This window comes from Vidua chalybeata, chromosome 1 (assembly GCF_026979565.1).
Source record: "Vidua chalybeata isolate OUT-0048 chromosome 1, bVidCha1 merged haplotype, whole genome shotgun sequence".
NCBI lineage: Eukaryota > Metazoa > Chordata > Aves > Passeriformes > Viduidae > Vidua > Vidua chalybeata.
In genome coordinates, this window is record NC_071530.1 from 129,623,625 (window position 1) to 129,641,244 (window position 17,620).

The 17,620-nt window shown below is 43.3% G+C and overlaps 2 protein-coding genes across 3 annotated transcripts in view; one reads left to right on the plus strand and one right to left on the minus strand.

Moving 5' to 3' along the window:
* The window catches only part of VIRMA (vir like m6A methyltransferase associated), a 32,291-nt gene extending 19,608 nt beyond the window's left edge, over window positions 1–12,683 (minus strand). The window contains exons 1-8 of the mRNA XM_053940977.1: window positions 8,420–12,683; window positions 5,730–5,845; window positions 5,404–5,490; window positions 4,960–5,008; window positions 4,330–4,498; window positions 3,313–3,435; window positions 2,181–2,486; window positions 333–1,485 (exon numbers count right to left, since the gene is read on the minus strand). Of these exons, the coding sequence (XP_053796952.1) occupies window positions 333–1,485; window positions 2,181–2,486; window positions 3,313–3,435; window positions 4,330–4,498; window positions 4,960–5,008; window positions 5,404–5,490; window positions 5,730–5,845; window positions 8,420–8,626 (2,210 nt within the window). The 5' untranslated portion in view covers window positions 8,627–12,683. The remainder of the gene's footprint in view (window positions 1–332; window positions 1,486–2,180; window positions 2,487–3,312; window positions 3,436–4,329; window positions 4,499–4,959; window positions 5,009–5,403; window positions 5,491–5,729; window positions 5,846–8,419) is intronic.
* A 2,400-nt stretch (window positions 12,684–15,083) lies between these two features.
* The window catches only part of ESRP1 (epithelial splicing regulatory protein 1), a 33,075-nt gene continuing 30,538 nt past the window's right edge, over window positions 15,084–17,620 (plus strand). For both annotated transcript variants that reach the window (XM_053962067.1, XM_053962058.1), the window contains exons 1-3: window positions 15,084–15,354; window positions 15,560–15,688; window positions 16,517–16,630. In XM_053962067.1, the coding sequence (XP_053818042.1) occupies window positions 15,223–15,354; window positions 15,560–15,688; window positions 16,517–16,630 (375 nt within the window). In that variant the 5' untranslated portion in view covers window positions 15,084–15,222. The remainder of the gene's footprint in view (window positions 15,355–15,559; window positions 15,689–16,516; window positions 16,631–17,620) is intronic.

Sequence of the window (17,620 nt, forward strand, 5' to 3'; positions counted from 1 at the left end):
ACCATTTTCAAACTGGACAGCACTTAGCATAACTGGTCAGCATCTATGAATCAACTGAAGGGCAAGCACATTACCAGTAATAAGGAGATTAATAAGGAGTAATAAGGATGTTAACTTCTGGCTAGGTGTATTCTAGGTTGATCAAAAGCCAACAAAATAACAGGCACATTAACTTATCAAACTCTCTCAGACTTCATATCCACTATCTAGAATCTTCCAAAAAAGAATTAAGTGAAATATCTAGCAATGTGTTATTCAACAAAGTCACCCTGAAATATCTCTATCAAGCTGGAGGAAACACACTCTAGAAATTGAATTTGCAACTGCTGTACCTAAACAGGACAGGATAAGGATCATCCCTTTCTGGAGGGCCTGTAATGCGTGCCATGGTTGGGAAAGATTTCACAGGGGGCTGAATCATTGTATGAGGAGCAGTTTCCATCAAATGGAAGATCTCTTCAAGAAGACTAACAAGTTTTTCCATCTCTCCTTCACTTATATTAGAAGATTCCAGAAGATGATCCATATCCATAGGAGCCTCCACATCATTTTCATATTCTTGGTTGGTTCTTTCAAGTCCTGCCAAGTCCTGGTCCTGTTCTGGCTCTGTGTGATTAGGAAGAGGAGGAGTGTTCTCTGCTAACTGATCCACCACCTTTTTAATGTCTGACAGAATCTCGTAGAAGTGACATTTCTGGAGAATTGCAGAACCAGCTGTAACAACTCGCACAGTCTGATCTAACAGTATGAGTTCCAGGAGTTTCTGATAACCACTTTTTTCATGTACATCTGTGCCACCTCTTAGGAACATTTCCATTCCCTCAGTTATACTAATGACACTATCCAAAGCTTTAAAAGCATTAAGTTTAAGGGATGATGATACATGATCTGCAAACAACAGTTCAAACAACACATTAATAACTCCTGCCTGCAAGAGTGCCATTATTCCTTGAGTCCCACATTCTGCTAACGAAGATACCAATTTTGTCCCAGCTTTGAGTTGTCGAACATTCAAAGCAATGGGCTGTTTGAGAGCCACCTGAAGGTTTAAAGCTTGCAGGGTCCAGTCTACTAGCTGGGTAATATAGTCTTGCTTTGTGTCTTTCACCAGCAGGTAGCTCAGTTCTTTAACTATTAAACTTGGAATTTCTTCCAATGCTGTGACCCACTTTGCACCCCTTTCCTCTTGATATAATTCCAACAGTTCAGTTAATTTAACTGAGCCTTCTGCTGCCCCTGAATTTTCTTTTTCTGGGTCTTGGTCCTTTATTTTAGCAACTTCATTTTCAAATACAGTCTTGTAAGGGCAGCTGAAGTATAATAGTGGTCCAAGCTCCTTTTCAAAAGGTTCATACGTCACAGGAGGCACAGATGCCAGATCCTCAGGAGTATATTCAATATCAAAGCTTGGATACTTAAATGTTTCACGTTCTAGATCAGCAATTACATCTTCGTCACTTGAAATCTGCTCATAGCCGTCATCTCCTACAAAGAGACACTTTAAGTTACCAAATCAGTTATGAATAAACCAGTTCATTACTGCAGAGAATATCTTCCAAATACAAAGCAGTGATTCATTTTACACAAATATTACTAGCTAAAGAACAATCACACACTAACACACAAAATGCCTTCTCTTTCAAGATATGAGTGAAAGCCCCATCTGATAGGGTTTTTTTATGTAATAATGGAGTAATTTAAAAGAATGTATAAAGCAAGAAATTTAACTAGAATACATTACTACAACTATACTGTCCAATTTTCTTCCTGTGATTGCACCTACAATAAAACTTCTAGCCTGAAATATTTGCATAGACATGGGTGGAATCTTTAATACAAGATGACCACTAACTGTATTATATATACAATTTCACTTGTTTTTTACTTAAGAAATAATCTTTCACAGTTTCCCTACATTTTTAAACAAAACATAACAAGACTGAATGTTCATTCTCACCTATACAACTGTATCTATTTTCCTCTATTTATAGAAGTTTTACAATAAAGGAATAAATATTCCACAGCAAGATACTGCTCTTGAGAGATGTCAGGACCACAAATAAGGCAATGTTGCAATAACCAAGGGAAAAATATCAGTTCCTTCTGCACATACTCATTGTGAAGATACTGCCATCAAAATTTCAGAAACCTCAATTTTTTTTCAAAATTCTACAACTTACCATCACCTTCTTCCTCCTCTTCACCCTCTTCTTCATCTTCATCATCTTCCTCCTCCTCCTCTTCTTCCTCATCAGCAAGACTCTCTACTGTATGACCATCATCATCATCATCATCGTCGTCGTCATCCTCATCCTCCTCCTCCTCAACATCCACATCATCATCATCATCCCCTTCTTCTGGTTGATCTTCCTCTACTTCTCCATCATCAGAATACTGGCTTTCTTGATGAATGGACGTTCGATCAGGAGAAATCGGCTCAAAGTAATCCTCCCTATGGTCCACATCATCTTCTTTTTCCCCAACCACTAAAACCAGAAACAAAGTTTCAGAAATAAGAGCACTTTTCTGAAATCCAAAGATATTAAACAGGACTGGCCGCATGAGTAGATCCCATCTGGCCCCATACACTTGGCCTGACCATTCTCTCCTTGATTACTGAGGGTGTATTTGGCTCCCTGTGTCTGTCTTCCAGCCCCGGGTACCCGAAGAATAACTGATTTTCCTACTAAAGACTGAGGCAAAGAAGTCATTAACTACCTCAGTCTTTTACATATCCTTTGTCACCATGTATCCCCCTGCATTCAAGAGAAGAGATTCTCCTCAGCCCTCTTTTTTTTTTTTTTGCTTATGTATTTATAGAAATATTTTATTGTCTTTAATGACAGCATATATGTTTTAGGTTTCTGCATCATATACACTAGAGATGCAAAAAAAAGCATCTTGAAAATCTTCTCATGATTTGACTGAACACAATCACTTAGAGTTCAGCAAGACTATGGGTATGTAGCGTTCTTGGCATTGCTAACCAATACAGAGACTGGGTAACTTGGCAGATGCTGCAGAATAATGCAGAAGGACAATGGATACCAGAGTCAACAAAACACTTATATAAAACATGAGCAGCATTTTCAACAGTGTATTGGTTAACAGCCAATATTCTCAATATACTATCCTTAAAAATTATGCAAATGAACAAACCCAAAACATTTTTTTTCCCAAATCCCTTTCCTAAAACTGAATCTGTCCAGCAGAAGAGCAGACAAGAAACTTCACACTGGACAGCAACAGAGAATTCTGCCTCCTCTAAGCAGTGATGTGCAGCAAATAAAACACAGTCTCTTTTCATACTACCTGACACTGGCATAGGTTCATCCTCATCATCATCAGGAGGAGGAGGGCCTGGAGGTGTCCTTGGTCCCCTGGGTTGTGGTCTTGGAGGACTGCCATTGAATTGGTCTTCTTTCTCTCCATCAACTATATTTATTGGGAAAATAAAAACTTGCATTTAATGAAACCACAGGAATAAAAGCAGAAAATTTTTGGGTTTTGGTGCTACTTTTGACTGGGGAACACCATTACCCAGCTTTTATTTTATCTATATTCTGCATTACATGAGTCAACTTTCTAAAGTCATTTTTGATGTAAACAAAAACTACATCAATAAACGAGCTTATTAACAGTATTGATTTTTTTATGTAATAATTGTTTAAAACTTCCATGAGTAATTGCCAATTTTGGTTTTGACGCTACTCATATTGTAACTCCATCAATAATATTTGAATTGATTTAAAAAAAAAGTTCACATTTTACTCAATTGGTTTTTATGGTTTACAACTGTTTTTTACTGCACACAGTATTCAATTTTTGTAGTCTTCTAGCCATACATTGAACAATAGTTCTAATTTTAAATCTAAAACCAAAATTGAAGCAGACACTTGACCATGGATTCTATTCATGTCTGTTCTAAAACCAGTGCAGAGCACTCTTCTGTAATGTATTTTACACGAGTCAGATAAGCAAAGTTAACTACAACTGTGAAATTTTCTTATGATTTTAATATTATTCTAACAACTTTAATATTCCAATCATCTACATTGTAATGAGTTCACACAAGTTAAACTGCATTTTTACCATCCAAAGTAACTAGCAACACATGAAATAAACCACTCTCATAAAAGCACTGGATGAGACCCTACTTAAAACCATTCAATATAAATCTAGAAGAAAATATGAAACTCAAGACACAATAAAGAAAAATGAAAGCCACTGTAATCTAAAATGTGGAAGAATTGGGGATTTGTTTTTCAGATGGGATACTGTAACACTGATTTGTAAAAGAAAAAAAATCTGTTTTCTCCCAAGACTCACCATGTTTTGGATTCCTTTTCAATCCAGGCTGTTGCTGGGGAGGTGGAGGCGGAGGGGGTGGTGGAGGAGGTGACTCTCTCTCATGAGTTATTACCCTGTCAACTGAGCCATATATTGCCAAAGTCAGACAGTTGTACCACCCTCTAAGAACCAATCCATCTGTGTTGACCTGTTGGTTTAAAAAAAAAAAAAAAAGAAAAGCACTTAAAACCAACTTTAAATCAGTTACTGTAGCATCACTTTATCAGTATCTGCATAAAAGCCAAAAGAAAAATACAACATTAAAACACCTCTTTATCCCACATTTTGAAAACCAAGAAAACATTAAACACATCGATCATAGTAACAAATAACCTTTCTCTAAAAGCATTAAATTCCTTGCAGTATATACATTGACTAGATAGATCCCTAATCTACTACAGCCTATTAATGAATAAAAATCCAACAAACGACAATATCAAAAACACAAGAAGACTCTAAAGTAAAGAGTATCTAAACTACAGACAGGTTTTAGGATAAGGTTTGAAACAAAAAACACTTTACATCATGTTAACACACCACATGAAACCATATTTACACCTAAATGAGAGATATGCAGGGAAAGAAGAGGTTTAAATTGCATTGCATTACCTTTGCATTGGGCCTGAAAATAATTGAAGTGTTTTCATCATATTCAAGGCTGTTAAATGAAAGATACGAAGTCATTTTTCATTAATATACAGCATGTTTACAGAAATAAAACACAGCAATACTAATCACACAAGCCAACAATAAAACACTGAACAAATATATACAAGAAAGAAAAATCACTTCTTTCTACAGAATTCTTGGTATTAATATATATGGGCTCTGTAAATTTAAAAATAACAGCAATTTTTCTTACTTTAAGCATAAATCTCAGTCCTTCCACAGAGATCAGAGGAAAAGAATAAGAACACAAACTAGCAAAATCCAAACCAAACATGAAAGTCATGGGAGATACAGGATTTTCTATTGCATATTCTCTGCACTATAAAAATTTTCAGGAAGAAAAGGTAGATAATGAAGTCACACACTAATCTTGGATGAACTTACCTTCCCAGCCGATCAAAAACAGGGGCACTTGGTTTGCTGACATTGTTGAAAAACAAGTCCAGCTGAAATGAATGAGGGGATGTCTCTCTAGAAACAGAATGAAAGTAAAATTAGATGAGTTCCTTATCAGAGTAAGCAGGACTACCAAGGAGAAAAAAACCACAAAATTATACTATTTAAGGAATGCCCCAAAATAATTACAAGTTTGGCAAACACACAAATACATTTTACATTTTTATGTAGGAAGGTCTACTGAGAGATGGAAGTTCAAGAAAAAAGTAAGAGGAAAGTTTTCTTCAATCTGATACCTGGTATCTTTCACCTACCCATAAGCCCTGTTGTCAGGCAAACTTGTGTGAGCTCTCACTCCTGGAGGAATGACTCGGACTTCATTTATGTAAACCACGCATGGAAAACGAATCACATCAATATTGGTACTTTGCTACAAAACAAAGAGGAAGCAAAGTCCAGGAAAAATAAAACACAAACAACATAATGTATCCTCTACTAAGAGAACATGTTGTAGTCTTAATAATAAAATTAAATTCTGTAAAATGCTAAACACTGTTACACAGAAAACCAGAGTTTTTAATATAATCTCGGTCCTTTTCACATATTTAACTCTATTTTTTCATAGAAAGTATTACTGGTTTATTTACTTAATTTACTACATTTATTTGCAAGAACCTTTTAAACAGTAACAGGTTGTTTTTTCCCAACAATATGTATGGTGTAATTCTAAACATCAACAATTTTTTTATTTCAAACATAATATTAAAAATTATAATGATACTGTAAGTCAGTTTTGCTAGATCTGTACAAAAATTCTGTATTATGTTTATTTTTCCACTTTTGCAACACCTGAAAACCTTTAGCAAATATCATTTCTGTTTATCACAAAGAAACATCAAGTATAAAGAATTCTTACACCCTCCAAAAAGATGTTTGAGCAAACTAGGAAGTTATCAAACTTACAGTGACTTTCCATGTAGCAGCTACTAAATAATTAATGCTGGACATCTTCTCTCACTAAATTCACTGCATTAGATCTTACTACATTTATCCATAATTTTTATTGTATATATACTCATAAAACAGTAGACATATATAAATTTATGTTCAATTGTAAGCATATAAAGACTTTTCTTAAAAGAAACTCAGAATCACATTTCCAATTAGCAAGCTGAATTAGCAGACTGATAGGAAAAAAAACCCAAGCCACTGACCTGTCTATTAACACAACTAAAAAATTAAAATTAAAAAACAAGTTGATCTGCAGTCGAAATGTATCTCTTTCACTACAATCAGAAAGCAAATGAAACCAGCAGAAAGCAAGAACTAAAATTTTTAGAAAGCTAGTAAGCAATGAATCAGACCAAGTGGAGTTTGAAAAACAGCTTTTAAGATATGATTTTGGGCATGTGTTAACTGTCTTCTAAAAAACCGATGCGGACATTTTTAGCACACAATACAAGAGCTTGGCCTGTGGCTGATGTGTTAGAAGCTGGCTGGTGGAACCAAAGGAATCCTGCAAGGACAGGGAGCACAGACGCAGGAACAGGGCAAGTGCAGCCTGCATGGAGGGTTGCAGGAGTTCACTTGTGCCTCTACAAAACATCTGAGTCACGCAGGAGGCTCAGATTTCTGGAAGAAGGGCTGCTCTGGGGAGCTTCATCCCCAGAAGCACCACCCAAATAAAGACAAATTCCTCTTTAAATGATACTGGATTATGCCCTGACAGCTATGCACCAACATAACCAAAATGGCAAGTGAATTTAACCCACTTCTCCTACAAAACATTAAAAAATATCCTACATCAGAACTACTCAATAGCAGCTAAACTGCACAGCTAAGCCAAATAAATAATTTTATTCAAAAACACAGCAGTACTTTCCAAGAACTGTAAGTTCCAGTGCAACATTCATAATCCTCAAAGCCAAAGAATTAGTGTAACATAAAGAAGGCTTCCAAGAAACATATAAAATACTTAAGGTTCAGGTTTGGACAGTGCCGCTGGTAAGAATGAAAGTGACAGGAAATTATTTTAAAAGATTAAAATGTTCAACAAGAGAACATAGGGCCCTGGAGAGGAATAAGAGTGGCTACTGTTTCTACCCAGGAGAATGGCACTGGGTAGCACTCCCCACCTAACATGGTTTTAAATACTGGAATTAAAAACACATTTGGGCCTAGCTGATCCAGACAGCTACAAGACTCCAGAATAACTTTTCAATTGCATTTCATTGTAGCATGAGCTCAAAATACTCCATTTTCTTTCCCTAATGCCTATCCATGAACGCAGTCCAGTTATTCTATGAATTCGAAACGTCTTTCTCATGTTACAGTACACAATCACTTTTCCCATAACAGTCCCATTCCTCCTCCCTGAACTCCTCATCGAGCTCAGCCCCAGACAAATCTGCTGCAATACCAGCAGTTTCAAAGATGCTCAGGATCCCAACAGCCTCAAAGTGGAATATTTGCACGATCTGCCACTGCCAAAAAAGCTTGAAACACTCATTTGGTGTAAAGTGAATAAATCGAAGGGAATACCTCACAAACACACAAATATCCCTCCTCATTATCAGCTACACAAGAGCATCAGAAATTTCACAAGCAGCAGGGTATGGCCCTCTAGTCGACTTCTTCCATTATATCGCCTTCTCGAAGCACGTTTATCTTCTTTGTTCTCCGCTTGCCTATACTCCCCGTCACCTCTAAATCCCCGCTGCTTTCCCACCACCCTCCGCCCCCTGCCAGCAGCACCTCGGGCTGCCAGGACAGCGGCTCGAGCAAAGCTTCGCGTCAGGCGAGGCGGGAAAGAGGCGGCAGCTCCCCCTTGAAGGCACCTGCCCCGGGGCTGCTCCTGCCCGACCGCCGCCGGGGCCCGCCCCAGCGGGGCTTCCGCACTCCCAGGAGGCCCCGGCGCGAGCAAGGGGGCGCCGGCAGTAGCCCAGGAGAAGGGAGAGGACGGGAAGAGAGGTGAGAGGCGAGGCGGACCCGAATCCCGTTTTACCTCCGCGCTCTGGTGCTTGAACGTGTCCAAGAACAGCAGCTCGGTGGCGGCATCCGCCGCCATCTTGGCCGGGCCGCGGGGGACGCGCTTCCGGCGCGCGCGCGCGAGCGCTTCCGGGCCGCGAGGGGAGGGGACGGGGCTCGGGGCGGGTCCCGCCGCCCTCAGCGCCGTCAGAGGAGACAGCGCCTGGGCTCCTTCAGTACTCATGGAGTCACAGAATGAATTAGGTCGGAAAAACCTCTGAGATCGTCGAGTCCAACCTTTCACCTGCTAAAACTCGGGCCGCAGTCGGGGTTGTGAGCAGCGGGACGGTGCCCCCGCTCTCCACAGCCCCCAGTCCCCGCTGGGCGTCACCGCAGTCCGCGCCGAACCTTTGCCTCCGCTCGGTTTCACAAGCTCCGTGCTGGTTAATTTCAGCCCCGCCTGAGAAACTTCCTTTGCAGCTTTTCCCGTGCTTAAAACAAACTCTTTTCAGGTGGAGAACCTGTCGCTTCTCTCAAGTTCGTTTAGCAGAATTCCTTTCAACCTTTCCGCAGCGCCAGAAGTACCTGTTTAGCATCCATTGCTCTTCTGCAACAGCAATCAAGCACTGGGGACACCACGAAGCCAAAGCCCTGGCCAGAGAGAATGATGTGGAATTAATCTTACGCAAGCGGTGTTGGCTACACACGTTTTCTGTACGAGCTCTATGCCTGACAGCAAAGCTGCACCGTGTGCCTTTGGAGGAAGCTGTAAAAAGATGTGTTACCTCTCTAGACTGAAACTTCAGCTAAATACCTTCACTTTCTTTAACAGTGATAATTATCCCTTGCTATCTGCCTCTTGTGTCTGAAACGGCTGCTTATGAAATTCACTGATTTATCTGTGTATCAGGACTTCACAAGCCCCTTTTTTGTTCCAGTAGCTGAGCTTGCTGCTCTCTCAGCACTCCACACTTTCACTTCCACCAGGAGCAGCAGTCCTCTAAGTAGTACTCCACATGAAAATGTTGCATCACTTTAAACAAGGCTGTGGTTCAATACATCCATTTGTGGTGGTTAAACTAGTTCAGGAAGTTCCTGTCCCCACAGCATGTGTTAGGGAGCCAGCCACAGCCAACTCCCCAATGAGTTCTACTGGCACACCTGAAGAGGTGTTTCATGGCAGTGAAGGGATACTCATCAACTAGAATTTCTTCTCAGTTCACTGAAAACGTGGTTCTGCCTCATGCTATTTGAACAGATGTAATTAAAGTACAAATCCCTTTAAAGAAATATTTCACAATCTGAAAACCAAGGGGCATCCTTGGCCATGCTGGCAGATTTGCCTGCTGTGACTCTTGCCCTGGTGTGGATCCCTGTCTCATCCTGATGAATTACCAGATCTAAATTCCTGAAGTAAAATACAATATCTTTATGTAGAAAAGAAGAAAAACCCCTTTATATGTATTTTACTAAAGTAGCACAATGCCTTTTGACACTTGGCATAGCTTGTTTTGATTACCTTTAGGGGCTCTTTGGAGACTTCTGTGGGGCAGTAGCTTTGCAACTACTCCAAACGTGGGCATCACCATGTGTGCCATTGTGCCAGAGGAGCGCAGTCCCTGTCAGATAACTTCTCTGCTGGGATAGCCTGCAACAGTACTGCAACCAGGTCAGCCACTGAGAGTTGTTTGGTAACTGGCAGGGGAATTCCAGCCCTGTGTTTTTATCTGCAGTGACTCCCTCGCTGCTGGGAACAGCTGCAGCTCTGGATGTGAACAGAATCAGCTTTGCAGGATTCAATTTAGATGGCTCTGAATGCAGCGTCATTGACTTCAGCACATGGCTGGGCTTACAGGTCAGGCATTTCCTTGCTGCAAGAACAACAGTGTTTGAATGTCACACACAGTTGCACAATATCAAGAAGCAATTTGTGTATTTTGCGAGGTATTTTCTCCACTGATGAAAGTGGAGACAACAGAATTTATTTAGGAACAGCAGTTATCTTAGAGACATTAAAAAAATGGTGGTAAACATTAACACATTCAAAAAAGAATGATAGAGCTGATTCTCTAATTTCAGTTGTAAGAAGTTGATATTCTGGAAGGAAACTGAGGAAAAGTGATACAGGTGGGGTACTTGTCAGAGGCCGAAGGTCTGTGCAGGAAAGGCTAACAGTTGCGGCTGGTATCGAGGTGAAGACCCTCCTGTAGAGGAATAGAGCAGGGCGGGAGATGCAGAATTGGCACAAGAAATCTGGACATACTGAGAAGTGCAAAGTCACAGGTTGTTTGTTTTTTAGGAAGGGGATCAATGGGTGAAAGAAGAAAACTTGAGAAAAATGGAGGAAATAAATAAGAGGACATATAAGTCTTGCAGTGCTGGGGGCCGGGGGTGTGAGTTGTTTCAGAACTATTCTGTTACATTAAGTGGAACAAAAGGACACGTGGTGGGAAATCACCAGAACTAATACAAAAATGACAGAAAAACGGTTACAAAGGAAACAAAAGTATTGCCAGAGAGGAGATGAGAACAGTAACAGTGTGCTGGGAGGAGCCCTGAGAGGTCACCTTACTTCAAAGCACCCCAGTACCTTCCTGTAGATAACAACGCCCATGTCATCTGGAAGGTGACACTTCATGCAAAGACTATGCTTAACCAGTCCCAGGACAACGGAATGGCCTGGGACAAGCAACTGGAATGGGCAACACAACACAGGAACCTGACCAGCTGGTGCATGTTGTTAGACCAGATGCTGCAAGCATGCTAGAAAGAGGGTGGAATGGGAACTGTGACTGGATAACAGGTGTTTTAGGGAATGTATTAGCCAAGAGAAAAATAAAAGGTAATAGCTCTACAGTGGCAATTAGTGATTAGCAGCTTCAGAAACAAATGAATAAATGAAACAAAGGTTAGCCAGTAATCCAAAAGACATAATGGGAACTAAAAATACTTTCAGGGTACAGTTTCACTTTTGGAAGGGTTTACTGTACATAATGCAGCCTGCTGTAGCAATAATCTGGGGACTCTCATGCTCCTAGATGGACAGAGACATAGGATGAGACAATAAGGCAGAAGAGAGAAGAAAAAAAGTGCATAAGTCAGAACACAAGAAATCACTAGTAAAGGAACAGGTGTCCATCCAAAAATCATTCTCACAAAGACAGGAGCTGCATCTAAAAAGCCAAGCTGGCACTGAGAATGAAACTGCTAGGAAAGATGATGAAGTTTCACTGAAAGATGAGCAGCCAGCCAAGACAGAACTCTCTGTCTGGCATGCTCCACTGTGAAGTAATTTCAGAAACGTTCTGGATTTTTGTACTGAAGTATAATTTTTTTTAAGAAGTTGCAGTAACCTAAGACCTGAAAGGGAAAACTGCACAAAGAAAACCTATGCTGTTGAATCCTTTTGCTCCAGGCTAGGCAGAGATCACAAAGCAAAATCCCTGTGTGAGGACCAACCTCGCTACTCAGATGCTGAGTACAGATCACCTGCAGCCACTACTGAGGACAAACACCCCAGACCTTCACTTCACAAATGTTTTACTCAATGCATCAAAAGTCAGAAGACAAATGCTCAAAGAAAACCAGGTACTCTAAACCTCTGACAAATAGGGTACAATTATCTTAGTTGTTTCCTTATACTGGATTCACATGGAAAATTTCAGCCACTGCTTTTAAAAACTGGAGGGGTTAAGTTGACATTTTAACCCCTTAAATTGCAGTGTCTGCTACCAGTGAATGTCAATTTTGAAATCTTGGACCAGAAAGAGGGAAAATTATTCCAGCCATGATGTGTCATGCTGGAATTTGGTGGCAGTCCCCACAAGGAGAACCAGGCTGCACCAAACCACAGTAGGGCAGGAAGAGGACACCAAGCACTATGGGGACAAGCCAGTGGCTGACAGGATCCTCAGCAGTGGTGAAACACATCTGCTCCCTTCCTGCCAAACAAATGTGTTCGTGTTAATAAAAGGTGGTGCAAGCTGTGAACCTGCACCAGCATAAGGAATAGTAATGAAGAAATACACAGGCAGACCTTCACTGAAGTGTCCAGCACACAGCTGAACAACCAGGTGACATGATGGGTGAGCAGCTGGCTCACAGGTCAGGTGCAAAGAGTTATAGTGAATGGGGTGACATCAGGCTGGCAACCTGTCACTAGTGGGGTTCCACAAGGCTCCATCCTTGGCCCAGTTCTTTTCAATGTCTTCATTAAAGACTTGGACGTGGGACTCAAAGACATATTAAGTAAATTTGCTGACAACACCAAATTGGGAGGAGCTGTCAACTCCTTTGAGGGCAAAGAGGCCCTGCAGAGGACATTGACAAATTAAGATAGATGGGCAATCACCAACTGTATGAAGTTTAACAAAGGTTAATGCCAGGTTCTGCACCTGGGATGGGGCAATCCTGGATGTACAGACAGCCTGGGGAATGAGAGGCTGGAGAGTATCGCCACAGAAAGGGACCTGGGGGTCCTGGTCAGTGGAAAGTTGATACGAGTCAGCAGTGCCCTGGCAGCCAGGAGGGCCATCCCTGTCCTGGGGGGCATCAGGCACAGCATCACCAGCCAGGTAAGGGAGGGGATTGTCCTGCTCTGCTCTGCACTGGGGCAGCCTCACCTTGAGTATTATGTGACATTTTGATCACCGCAATATAAGAAAGATATAAACCTCTTAGAGAGTGTCCAAAGGAAGGCCATGAGAATGGTGAAAGGCCTTGAGGGGAAACTTTATTAGGAGCAGCTGATAAGAAAGGAGACTGAGGTGAGATCTCATAACTGTCCTCAACATCCTCAAAAGGAGCAAGTACTTATCTCTTAATTCTTTTGACCAGTGACGGAACTTGAGGAAACAGCATGAAGCTGAGTCAGGAGTCTGTGTTAGATATCAAGAAAAGGTTTCTCACCCAGAGGGTTGCTGGGCACTGGAACAGGATCCCCAGGGAAGTGGTCACAGTACCAAGCCTTCATTAGTTCAAGAAGCATTTGGACAATGCTTTCAGGCCCATAATGTGATTCTTGGGGTGTCCTGCACAGGACCAAGAGTTGTACTCAATGATCTTGTGGGTCCCCTTGTTGCCTGTTTCCCAACCTGAAAATGAAACTCGAGATAATTTTAGTAAGGAGGTAATATAAAAGAGGATCTTTAATGAAGGCCTTCAGGGGCAGTTATGGAAAGATGTCCACAAAAACCCACCCCCTCCAGGGGTGAGTACATTTCTATAGGTTTTACAATATTAGCAAAATTGATAAAAAGCACTAATTAGGAGGACAAGTGGTGATGCAATTTCCCCCCCAGGTCAAGCCCCTTCTCTGGAGACCCCCCTTCAGCACTAGTTGTACTTTGTCCGTGAGAATGTATCTCGAAGAGTCATTCTCGGCCTTGGTTCCCAGGAAGAACCAAGAATCAGAACCACTGGGGCCTTGTACCCCCCAGGGCTTAGAGCTCTGGAATTTGTTTTGTCTTTCTGCTTAGGAAAAGGCCATGGAAAAGTACTGGGAAAACTAACTACTAATTCAGTAGGCGACAGAGTTACAAATATATGTGTGAAGAACACAGAGAACATATAAAAGAAAAAAAAAGGCAAAACCCAAATGGCATCACTCTCTAACTCAGTATATTCCATGATTCTGTGATCTCAGTAAAAATTTCAAGAAGCAGCATTTCAATGAAGTTGGAAATGAACAACTGAGGTCTTAAATAATTAAGTGTATTACAGGATTTCCCTACAGAAAGTTAGTGTTGTTTACCCTGTGCTCCGTGATTTGTCATGAAAAAAAAATAAAAATGTGTTGGAGAATGATGCATTTAAAACAGAGATTTTAAAATAGGTATTTCACCATAAAACAAGAGGGATTGTCAAAAGCGCCAAAATCACCAGCTCATCGAAGGAAGGCTGCGACAGCCAAACCAGCCAGCTGTTAACACACGACTTGATCCGCCGTGCCACAACCGTAGAGAAGCTGCGATACCGCTGCCTTAAGATAGACAGAGGAAAAGGCTTTACCGCCCTGAGGCCCTGGTCTCCCTCCTGCTCTCGGGGGCAGCCGGCCTGCACGCCGCCACAGCGCTCCCTGGCACCACACTGGCCTCTCCAGCCCCCGACCAAAGCGGGGGACCCGCCGGGGCTGTTCCGAGCGGCGTGGCCATCTCCCCTGCCCTTCCGTCCGGGGGTCGGAGCTGCCCAGAGCAGGGCCGGAGCAGAGCTGCCCTCTGCGACATGTCCCGGCAGGACCGGGCGATCCCGCCCCGTCGCTGAGGAGTTGCACCATCCCGGTGCAGCGCACCTCGCCGGCGGAAGGCGCGGCTCGCCTGGGTCCGGGCCGCCGTCGGGGCACGCTGAGGCTCCTCAGGGGCCCACGGCTCCTCCTCCACAGTCGCGCCCCCGCAACTTCTCCGCAATCCCGGCCCGCGCTGGGCGTCCCGCCCGCAATCCCGGCCCCGCACTCCGGCTGCCGCCCCCGCCGCGCTGCCACGTCCCCGCCCAGCGGGGCCAATGGGCGGCGGCGCCAGGTGTGTGTTACCTGCACCACGTGGGCCGGGGGTGGGCAGGTGCTGCCGCGGCCCCGCGCAGAAAAGCTCGCAGCCATTGCGCCTTTCCCAGGAGTGCAGTTGGTGTGGGAGCGGCTACCACCCACCTCGGGGAAAAGGGGGTGGGAAAGAGGGGGAGCCGTGCGCCTCCCCCACGCCAGGTCCTTGGGGAGTGAGGCTGCAGCTGGGGGTTCTGCCGCTTGGGTCTCGCTTGGAAGCGCCTGGGGCAAGGAAACTTTCCGGCTTCTTCTCTTTCCTCGCTTCTTCCTTTCCTTCTTTTTATCCTCCCTGCTGGCCCGGTGGCACGATGACGGCGTCCCCCGACTATCTGGTGATTCTCTTCGTGACCACGGCGGGCACCAACGGGGCAAGGTTGGGCTCAGACGAGCGAGAGCTACTCCAGCTCCTGTGGAAAGTGGTCGACCTGAGGAGTAAGGAGGTATTTTCACCCAACGGGGGAGCACCCCGACCTGCTGCTCCCCTTGGCGCCTGCCATGCTGGATGCGGGCAGGGCGGTCTCGGCGCTGGGCTGGTAGTGGGTGAGCCAGGCTGGCCAAGCTGTGGTGGAGGGTAGGGGCTGGTGCTGCAGGTGGGGACCTTCAGCCCGGAGAGCTGACTCACCCCCTCCTCTGCTTTCTCTGGAGCTGGGGCACCTGCATGACGTGCTGGTCCGGCCTGACCACACAGAACTGACGGCTGAGTGCCAGGAGATCACCCAAGTGGATGTGGAGAGCCTGGCACTGGCTCCACCGCTGGAGCAGGCACTGAGACAGGTGACACCCTGTAACTGGCCGCTAAGTGCTGGTCTCCTTTGGGAGCTCCCCCGTGGGGTAGAGGTGGTATCGTCATCTGCTTATCCCCACCATCAGAGCAGTGGAGCCTGGTACGGGAGCACCACAAACGTGTGGGCCAGGAAGCCTATAAGTATAGAGCTTTGCAGGCCTTTCTCCCTTGCCTTTTCTTTATTTGCCTTGGGAAAAACTGAACCCCAAGAGAGGAAGATTAGTGTTAGCTGTTTCCCTACCCTGCTCTCCTGCCATGCTGGACCCTGAGTGAGTTTCAGCTGTGGGTGAGCCCTAATCAGTGTTGGAAGAAGCCAGCTTTAGGTATCCCCTGTTAAGGCTCGTGCTCATCAGTCCTGGGAAGATGATGGTACTGAAGCGTCTAGTTTAAAAAGGAAGTGTGTGTGATTCCCATTGAGGGTAGGGCTGAAAGCTGACAGGCTTGCTTTCTGACATGTTTGAGCGCCCCGTCTAAAAAGCTGTTCTGCCTCAGGTCTCTGCAATCAGCTTTGTCTCATTGCAATGCTCTTGCAATTATTGAAAAGGATTTTCTTCTGTGGTGTGGGATGTTGGTGTAGCCATATCTCCTTAGAAGGGGGGAAAGGGGTGATTTCCTTGTGAAGAGATTTATCATGGAAGTTAGCATGTGTTTACCTAGTAAGAAACAAATCTATAGAAGTAAAGGAGTAAGCTTATATGAAAAAGAATTCCAGCTCTGAGTTCCTGCTGCCCAGGGATACGTTACCAACTGATGACACTGCCTAGTGGTGCCACTCTGATCTCTGTAACATGTATGTCTTTTCTTGTTCCTGCCAACAGTTTAATCAGTCCGTGAGCAATGAACTGAACATTGGTGTAGGTACTTCTTTCTGTTTCTGTACTGATGGACAGTTGCACATTAGGCAGGTTCTACACCCTGAAGCTTCCAAAAAGGTATGTCGTTGTAGCTTAAGTCTTACTCTTAATGTGCTTTTTATGATTTCTTGCAAAACAAATCAACTTCTGTTTAGTATGAGGGTACTTCCGCACAACCATAGCACAAACATTGCTCGTATATAATGTGCTTATGAGGCTAAAGAGCCTGACTGTGTGGAAGGCATATACAGTGCCCTGTCCTTATGCAGTCTTGAGATGCCTTTAAAGTTAAATCAGAAGGAAGAGGCTCTTAAGTGTCTGAGAAAGGAGCAACATATTGACAGTATTTGTAGTTTCTACAGGGTTAGCAGGTGGCATGTGGGATTGTTGCTAAATAATTAACCATCTTAACTATAAACTGTTCTTTGAAATTTTACATTCATGCCTAGTTATAGCAACGTTCAATCTTTGGGTATTCAGTTGACACTCCAAGGGCAGTGTTCGTATTTGTAAGGAGCTGAACAGTATTTTGAGGCAGGCTATGAGTGATGATTAGTCCTGTAGTCTGGAGCTTTCCATAACTTCAGAGTTGCCAAATCGCTAACAGTGTTATGAAGTCCTGCCTGCTTTTTGTTAGTGATAGGGTTGCAGCAATATGTGAGTCTCTCTGGCTCTGAAATAACTGCCTCAATATTAATAACACATAATTTTGTGGTTTGGTATGAACATGCATTGCTCTGTAACTGAGCTGTTCTGCTCCTCTCATTGTACCTGACTTCTGTGCCTATCAATTTGTTGACCCGTCTTTGAAGGGACACTGCTGCAAGTCTGTGCTGTTACAAAAGCGATACTGAATGAGTTTGGTTGTAATACCTGTTTGTGCTTGAAGTATTGATAGCTTTGAAGGCTTAGAAGAGGAAAAGTGAGCATTATTCACAGTGAAGGGACAGTTCTTATATATATAACTTGCCTTCTATGACATATAACATGAGAAAATGTGGAAACAGGTTTTTAAAATACTTTCTTGTTGGCTAATAAAGTAAAACTTGTCATCCATTTAAATTATGT